The sequence below is a fragment of the plastid genome of Trifolium pratense, assembly GCF_020283565.1.
Source record: "Trifolium pratense plastid, complete genome".
NCBI lineage: Eukaryota > Viridiplantae > Streptophyta > Magnoliopsida > Fabales > Fabaceae > Trifolium > Trifolium pratense.
In genome coordinates, this window is record NC_047412.1 from 72,899 (window position 1) to 82,500 (window position 9,602).

The window sequence follows — 9,602 nt, forward strand, 5'->3', positions numbered from 1 at the left end:
ACCAACTAAACCAATTACGACAATATAGATTTCTAATCCAATAATTTTCTGTGATGGAACAAAAGATTTCTAATTTCTACTTCGAATAATTTTTTTTTTTCCAAGGTAATCTTCTTATGTTGCCTTGACCGTGAACGGTCCATTATTCTTTTGAATCCGGTACCAACGGGTATCATTCCCCCTAAAACAACATTTTCTTTAAGACCTTTCAACCAATCGATACGACCCCGAAGAGCGGCTTTTGCTAAAACTCTAGCAGTTTCTTGAAAACTCGCTTCGGATATGAAACTTTGAGTATTCAGAGATGTTTTTGTTATTCCCAATAATAAAGCTCGGTAACAAATAGCTTCTTCCAAGGCACGTCCCGTTCGTTCTGCTCGCAATAATCCAATTAGTTCGCCAGGTAAAAATACATTAGACATTCCATCTTCTGAAACCAAGACTTTGGATGTTATTTGACGCACAATAATTTCGATATGTCTATTATGGATGTGTACTCCCTGGGATCGATAAACCTTTTGGATTTTATTAACCAAAGAAATACGACTTTGCGCTATAGTTAGTTCAGCACCAATCAAGAATCCCCAAGGAGTGCCGAGAATTCTTGTTATACACTTGTTCCAAGCATCAATTCTTTTTTCTAGATTCATCGATATTGAATCAATCGAACGTATTTCGAATATCTGTTCCACTTTTGGAAGACCTTGTGTTATATCACTGGATCTCGATTTTTCATATAGGAATGTAACTAAAATATCTCCTTGAAAAAGGATCTCCCCATAATGGCCGTGAATGGTTGCTCCTGGAGTCGCCAAATAGGGGTTAGCCGCTCTTATTATTACAGAATCCATTTGAACGGTTAGAACTTGACCCGATTTTAGTTTTAGGTGGGGTCCGTTTTTCATTTGAGCTATACATATATTTTCACAAATAAATTGTCCAAGACTAATTATTGTAACCGTTTTTTCAGAATAATAATTCTGGAGAAAATACCAACTCAAATGGAATGGATTCAAAACGATATTACTGTATAGATCCGGTTTAAAAATTTGATCATTTTCGTCCATAAAATAATATTTAATTACTTGCAAAATTTCCGTCAATTTGTCAAGTTGCAAATTTTTAATTATTGAGATCTGATTATAAGTTTTGAAACGGTAAAGTGAATCCAAATTTGCAACTTGAAGGGCTATTCCTAAAGGGCCTAACGAATTCTTATTATTAATTGGAATTCTAGGATCTTTTTTTATCCCACTGTGATATTTTACATTGTTGAATGATCCCATTTGAAAACAATTAGATGATGACAAAATTATCCAAGATCGGGATTCCTTATTTCTGTTCAACAACATACGAATAGTTCCGTGATTTTGGCTAATTGATTGTTGAATTTTTGCCTTGGAATGAATAGAAAAAAATGGATTGATATTGATCCGATCCAATTCATTATCCGCGATCAATCCTAAACCAGATGGGTCATTTCTTTTTCGCATATATGAAGTATTCGATTTCACTAAGTCAATTCTTAGAAAATACTCAACCAAACCATTTGTACATACTTCAACAAAGGAAGCGGGGGCCTCTTCAATAGAAGAACTTTTTTTGCCTTGATCCCAATTCAAGACTAAACAAGTCCGAACTAATTGAATCCCTGTGTCGGAAATTCCCTGAATGGATTTTTCATTTCCAAAAAGAATATAATTGACAACTTTTAGTTCTAGATTATCCCTTTCCTGAAATAGATCTTGGGGAAAAAGTTTTACAAAATGGATACTGTCCGGTATTTCATATAAAATTACAGGTCGAACCAAAACTAAATACTTTTTCTTGGTAGTTGGGATCCATTGGACATAGATCCAATTGTTAATTTTTTTTGACTCCTTCCTTTTTTTTTTTACTGTTCCGGGTGGTATCAAGATCGCACTGTCTCGGGATATCGTATCCCCCTTTCCGGGAAAATGGATATTTCCAGAAAAAATTTTTAATTCTATTTTTTTTTTTTTCTTTTCTAATCGGAGCAATCCGCCTACTCGACTTCTTATATTGAAAGTGATTGGTGTTCCTATTCCAACGAGACTATTATTCCGTACCATTATGGAAGAAGATTCGGGTAAAATATGCACTTCTTCGGGAATAAAAAAAATTTGATCTACTTTTATTTGGTATTTTGGATTTAATTCTTTGATTCCTCGATACTCAATGAAATCTTCTTTTTCAAAAATGGAATCTTCTTTTTCAAAAATGGAATCTTCTTTTTCAAAAATGGAATCTTCTTTTTCAAAAATGGAATGAATTCCTATTCCTATAGTTGTTCTATATTTAGTAATTCCCGAACTCTGTCTTCTGTATTGAGGATCATCAAAATAAGCAAAAATACTATTGCTATGAAAAATACCATTGATAGGTATTTCAACGGAGACACCGTAAGGGGGCATTAGTTCGTTCTTTCGTTCTTGAATCGATTGGAATGAAAATGGAATAAGAAATCTATTTCTTCGCCTTTTCGCCAAAAAATTAAAAGTATCGTGAAAAATAGCAGGATACATAAAATGAGAATGATCTGTACATATGGTTTGATTAAATATGGAATAATTGCTAATCCCCGTTTCTTTTGTAGCAAAAGTCTTGAAACTAAAAAATGGATGTTTTACGTGATCATCACTTACAAAAAGAGGAGAGGTATTTCTTTTTCCATTAGAAAGAGAATCAAGGTGAATTTGATCTTGATCCTTGCGAAGTAAAAAATGGATTGTATCAGACCTGCACGACTTTCCTGATAATATCCATAAATGACTTGTTTTTGGTAAGATATGTACATTACTATACATAAATTCGGATGCATGATAGACATCGGTACTCCAATGCATTTCCCCTTCTGAGTCAGAATAAATATGTTTTTGAACCCTTTCTTTCAAATTAAAAGTATATGTTCCCGCGCGGATCTCGGCAATCACCTGTTCTGATTTTACATATTGATCGTTTTGAACTAATAGAAAACTTTTTGGTGGAACAATCACGTTATGTATAATATCGTGACTTTCGATAGTTACATACAACTCTATATTACATAGAAAAGCAGGATATCCATGACGTGTACGTGTAGGGTGAACTAAATCCTCGTTAAATTTTATTTTTCCGTTCGAGGGGGCTCGCACATATTCTGCAGTACCCCCTGTGAATACTCCACCAGTATGAAACGTTCTTAATGTTAGTTGAGTTCCCGGTTCTCCAATAGATTGACCAGCAATAATACCTACAGCTTCTCCCAATTCTACCAGGTCCCCATGAATGGGACTCCGCCCATAACACAATCGGCAAATCCAAGAGGTATTCCTACAGGTAAAGGGGGTTCGAACAAATACAGGTTGTGTTTGAAAAGTTATGAATCGATTGATAAGTCCAATTCCAATATCTTGATTTCTAACGACAATGCACCGTGAACCTATATATATATCGTCTGCTACTACACGACCAATTAATGTTTGTATCAAAATTCTTTCTGTCATCATTCCATTTCGGGTATTTACAGAAATCCCGCGGATGGTACCGCAATCTGTTCGACGTACAACAATGTGTTGAACCACTTCAACAAGTCGACGTGTAAGATATCCAGCATCCGATGTTCGTACAGCAGTATCTACAACCCCTTTACGGGCTCCGTAGCAGGAAATTATATATTCTGTTAAAGACAGTCCTTCACGTAAATTGCTTTGAATGGGTAAATCAATCATTTGTCCTTGTGGATCTGACATTAATCCTCTCATTCCGACTAATTGGTGCACTTGAGACGCATTTCCTCTAGCTCCCGAAAAAGACATTATATGAACTGGATTAAAGGGGTCAGTCATCCTAAAATTAGGATTCATTTCTTGTCGCAAATATTCGCTTGTAGCATACCATATTTCAATGGATTGGCGTAATTTTTCTACCGCATGTACATTTCCATAATAATTATGTTTTTCCAAAATGGAACTTTGTTGTTCCGCATCTTGAGCTAGCCATCCTTTAGAAGGTATTGTTAAAAGATCATCAATTCCTAATGAAATAGATGTAGCAGTAGCTTGACGGAATCCTAGAGTCTTTACTTGATCCAGGATGTGTGATGTATATGCCATTCCGAAATGATCTATTAATCTGCTAATAAGTCGTTTAATTGCAGTTCCACCTATCACGTTATTGTGAAAGACTAGATTGGCCCGTTCTTCCATAAGTACCTCCATATTCCACTCAGTGGGATTCAGTTCAACAGTGGATTTGAGTCAATGATTGGAAAACTCCCTTTTCTTTATGTTTGTGAGTAGTATTTTCTACTGCAGAATAAAGCAATTCAAAAAAAAAGAATAAGATGTCCTAGAGCATAAGCTCTATTTCATCTTATTCTTCTTACACGATTAGATAAAAGAGTCGTACCAATCAAGAATTCTTTCCTACGAACTATATTCGTAATCTTAGTACCTTATATATATTAAGGATAAGGAATTAACCATCCATATATAAGAAATTAAGGAATAGAATTCAAATAGATATACTAAATCCTTATGGATTCGATTGTATTGTCTATTTTCAAACTAATGAGCTGGTTAAGCTGCGTTCAACTCCGCTAAATGTTATCTTTTTTCTTTTTTCTGTCTATTTCCCCCGTTTTTTTTCTCGGGTTTCCCTTTCTCCGCTTTTTTTCCTTTTTTTTTGTTTCTTCTATTGTGTTTTTTTTTTTTTCGTTGCCTTCGGCCCTGATTTGGTCCACTTTTTTTTTTAGAATCACCAAAACAACCAATACGCAAAAACAAAAAGAAAAGGCCAAGCGAGGATTTTTAGACGCGTTTGTCAACGCGGTTTTCCAAAGTTCCGTTAGAACTGAACGTATTCCGTTTAATAGGAATACTACTAGTTCTTCTACGTTCATATTTTTCCTCAAATAATTAAATAGCAATAAATAATTTCTAAAAAAGTGTTTGATACAGAAGGAAGTTGGTCGGTTAATTTAATTATTCACGTAGAAACTTTAATTATTCACGTAGAAAAAGAATAAGATGTCCTAGAGCATAAGCTCTATTTCATCTTATTCTTCTTACACGATTAGATAAAAGAGTCGTACCAATCAAGAATTCTTTCCTACGAACTATATTCGTAATCTTAGTACCTTATATATATTAAGGATAAGGAATTAACCATCCATATATAAGAAATTAAGGAATAGAATTCAAATAGATATACTAAATCCTTATGGATTCGATTGTATTGTCTATTTTCAAACTAATGAGCTGGTTAAGCTGCGTTCAACTCCGCTAAATGTTATCTTTTTTCTTTTTTCTGTCTATTTCCCCCGTTTTTTTTCTCGGGTTTCCCTTTCTCCGCTTTTTTTCCTTTTTTTTTGTTTCTTCTATTGTGTTTTTTTTTTTTTCGTTGCCTTCGGCCCTGATTTGGTCCACTTTTTTTTTTAGAATCACCAAAACAACCAATACGCAAAAACAAAAAGAAAAGGCCAAGCGAGGATTTTTAGACGCGTTTGTCAACGCGGTTTTCCAAAGTTCCGTTAGAACTGAACGTATTCCGTTTAATAGGAATACTACTAGTTCTTCTACGTTCATATTTTTCCTCAAATAATTAAATAGCAATAAATAATTTCTAAAAAAGTGTTTGATACAGAAGGAAGTTGGTCGGTTAATTTAATTATTCACGTAGAAACTTTAATTATTCACGTAGAAAAAGAATAAGATGTCCTAGAGCATAAGCTCTATTTCATCTTATTCTTCTTACACGATTAGATAAAAGAGTCGTACCAATCAAGAATTCTTTCCTACGAACTATATTCGTAATCTTAGTACCTTATATATATTAAGGATAAGGAATTAACCATCCATATATAAGAAATTAAGGAATAGAATTCAAATAGATATACTAAATCCTTATGGATTCGATTGTATTGTCTATTTTCAAACTAATGAGCTGGTTAAGCTGCGTTCAACTCCGCTAAATGTTATCTTTTTTCTTTTTTCTGTCTATTTCCCCCGTTTTTTTTCTCGGGTTTCCCTTATCTCCTCTTTTTTTCCTTTTTTTTTGTTTCTTCTATTGTGTTTTTTGTTTTTTCGTTGCCTTCGGCCCTGATTTGGTCCACTTTTTTTTTTAGAATCACCCAAAAAACCAATACGCAAAAACAAAAAGAAAAGGCCAAGCGAGGATTTTTAGACGGGTTTCTCAACGCGTTTTCCCACAGTTTCGTTAGAACAGAACCGATTCCGTTTAATAGGACTGCTACAATTTCTTCAATGTTCATTTTTTTCCTCTTTTGGATTTTTTTAGAAAAAAAGAGACCAAGTCTCCTGAAATAGCAATAAATAATTTCTAAAAAAGTGTTTGATACGGAAGGAAGTTGGTCGGTTAATTTTATTATTCACGTAGAAAATGGAAAAGATGCTCGTTGACCTGAATTTACACCAGTATCATAAATTTACCTAGCTTGGATACCAACACTAACCATCTATCTGATTAGATACCATATGAATCGACTCGAGAAAAACCTTGTATAGCTTCTTCGATTTCTCGATAAAAAGAAATATGACCAACAGTGGTTCGAATGTATATACAACGAATTTCTTTTTTTATACTTCTTATTACTAAATAATGTTCATAAATCTCATAATAGGTACCAAAAGATTCATAGTGAACTTCAATAGGAACTTCTCTCGAAGACATAATGCGTTGATCTATTGGCCATCGGAGCCAAAAAGGACTATCGAAATTGATTTTTTTCTGCCGATAAGCCCCAATTGCATCATAGGAATTGCAAAAAAAGGGTTCTTTTTTTTTCATATACTTAGAGTTATTTTTGCTCATTTTTTCATTTTTAGAATTCCTGCAATTAAACGGATTATACCTGGTTGCACCAATACCTCGACGATTTCCGCTAGTTAATACGTAAAGTCCAATAAGCATATCTTGAGTTGGTACGGAAATGGGATCTCCCATAGCCGGAGACAAGAGGTTCGTATCAGAAAACATAAGTAAATGAGCTTCTGCTTGAGCCTCCAAAGATAAGGGCACATGAACAGCCATTTGATCTCCATCAAAGTCTGCATTGAATCCCTTACACACTAATGGATGTAAACAAATAGCACGTCCTTCTACTAAAATGGGTTGAAATGCCTGTATGCCCAATCTATGCAAAGTAGGCGCTCTATTTAGCAATACCGGATGCCCCCGCATAACTTCTTCAAGTATTTCCCATACAATCGGTTCTTTTTCCCGGATTTTACTCTTAGCAACTGCCATGTTCGAAGCAAAATGTTTTCGAATTAAACCACGAATTAGAAATGTCTGAAATAGCTTTATTGCCATTTCGCGGGGCAATCCACATTGATGTAATGAAAGTGATGGACCTACAACAATAACGGAACGCCCCGAATAATCAACCCGTTTTCCAAGCAGAGTTGCTCGAAATCTTCCCTCTTTGCCCTCAATTAGATCTGAAAATGATTTGTAAACTTTATTCTGACCGTCCCTCATTGGTTGTCCGTGGAGTCCATTATCAAGAAGTGTATCCACGGCTTCTTGTACCAAATTTTCTTGAGACATTACGAATTCCCCTGGTGTAGATCTACTTATTGTTAATAGATCAATAAGAGTATTGTTCCGATAGATAACTCTTCTATAGAGTTCATTAATATCCGAACTCATTAGTTTACCCCCATCTATTTGAATAATTGGTCTCAATTCAGGAGGAAGAACTGGTAAGAGACATAAAACCATCCATTCTGGTTGTATATTTGTTTGGATAAAATGCTTAGCTAATTCCATACGTCGAACCAAAAAATTCTTTCTTCTGCCAACTTTTCGATCTTCCCATTCATTTTCATTGTCAGTGGATCCCTCTTCTCCTAATTCTTTCCATTCTACCAAGGAAGAATCCATAATAATTCTTAAATCCAGATCAACTAATTGTTCTCGTATAGCACCTGCTCCATTAGAAATTTCTCTAGTTCGAAATGTATCGAAACCTTGAGTAGCAAAAAAGGGTGGGATACTATATTTCCAGGATTGGATTTCATATTCGAATGAACCTCGTAATCGTAAGAAAGTTGGTTTTTTAACTACAGGCCTAGCAAACGATAAATTTGGATAGGATCCAATTAAGATGGATCGCCCCCTTTGAAAATCGGACATGAGGGTTTCCTCTCATCCGGCTAAAGTATTTATACACAATAAAGAAGATTAAGGGGTTTCCGCTTTCAAATTTTGGAAAACCTCTAATCTAAAATAAAAAAGGTTTGTTTACTCTTTACTCAAGTTATCAATAAAGACAAAGCAACATTTCATTGATACATTCTTCTTTACTTTACTGAATTTTTTATCCAATTCGAAATTACGACAGAAATGAAATGTAAAATTCTTGAGTAGTCTACCTCCCTTCGAACGAGAAATCCTCTAAAAAATGATTAATAAAAAAAGGAATATCCTCGAATTCATAAGAGATTTCTTTGTCTATATATCATACCATTTGATCTTTTAGGTCAAGACGTTACCTCGACGGTTATGCCACGATGTCTTTAAGCCTATATGCGATAGATAGACTTCTGCAATCATGATATATTTTATTCTTTGAACATAATTATAGTTATAGTTCTTAAAAAAAAGAGATGGAATAATGAATTCCCCCCCAAAAAAAGTCTTTTTTTTCACAAGGTACGCACAGTTATAAATAAATTTTTATTTGTTACTGAATTGACCATAGACCAATTCCCTTATTGATTGGGGAGTATTCAATACACCCATGAATTCTGAGCTTCATGTTACTCATCCCAAGAGACATGCCAGATACAGGACATCCCAATTTAATTGAATGGAATGACAGTTTCTCATTCGAAATCTGTACAATAATAATTTTTATCAAATCACACATCGCAGTATACTAGACCTTCTAATTCTTTAAGAGGTTTATCTAAAAGGGTCGCGATATAACTAGGAAGACGTTTCAAATACCACACATGAGTTACTGGACATGCTAATTTTATATACCCCATTTGATATCTACGTATCCGAGAATTAACAAATTCTACTCCGCATTGTTCACAAAATTTTGGTTGGTCTTTTTTATCTCCGATTACTTGATAATTTCCACAAGCACAAATCCCACTTTTTATAGGCCCAAAAATTCTTTCACAAAATAATCCATCTTTTTCAGGCTTATTGGTTTTGTAATGAAGAGTATAGGGTTTTGTTACCTCCCCAACAATTTCTCCATTAGGTAGGATTTTTTTTGCCCAAGCACTTATTTGTTCAGGAGAAACTGATCCAATTCGAAGGTGTTGATGTTTATACTGATCAATCATAGAATTCCATTTCTTTCTGATTCAGTCCAATTAAACTTCCTTCCTTTGCATCTGGAAGTCTTTCTCAGATACAAGGAAATGATTCAGTTCCAGAGCCAAAGATCGTAGTTCTCGAACGAGCAATCGAAAAGATTCTGGAGCATCCACAGGTTTAGGTATTGTTCCTCCAATAATCGTAGTTTCGAGTACTTCTTGACGAGCTTTAATATGATCGGATTTATAAGTCAGCATCTCTTGTAAAATATGAGCAACACCGAATCCCTCGAGGGCCCAAAC

The 9,602-nt window shown here is 34.6% G+C and overlaps 3 protein-coding genes across 3 annotated transcripts in view; all 3 read right to left on the minus strand. All coding sequences in view use genetic code 11, as the record gives it.

The window, feature by feature from the left end:
• Positions 1-32: 32 nt before the first annotated feature.
• Positions 33-4,208, minus strand: rpoC2 (RNA polymerase beta'' subunit). Its single transcript has one exon. It carries the CDS (start codon positions 4,206-4,208, stop codon positions 33-35), a length of 4,176 nt encoding a protein of 1,391 aa, YP_009772741.1.
• Positions 4,209-6,486: 2,278 nt separating this feature from the next.
• rpoC1 (RNA polymerase beta' subunit) lies at positions 6,487-9,326 on the minus strand. The gene is made up of 2 exons: positions 8,897-9,326; positions 6,487-8,111 (listed from the first exon to the last, which is right to left on the minus strand). The coding sequence occupies exons 1-2, from the start codon at positions 9,324-9,326 to the stop codon at positions 6,487-6,489; spliced, it is 2,055 nt and encodes a 684-aa protein (YP_009772742.1).
• Positions 9,327-9,356: 30 nt separating this feature from the next.
• Positions 9,357-9,602, minus strand: part of rpoB (RNA polymerase beta subunit) — a 3,213-nt gene continuing 2,967 nt past the window's right edge. Inside the window, exon 1 of the mRNA in view lies at positions 9,357-9,602. This exon is cut by the window's right edge and continues 2,967 nt beyond it. Within this exon, the coding sequence (YP_009772743.1) occupies positions 9,357-9,602 (246 nt within the window).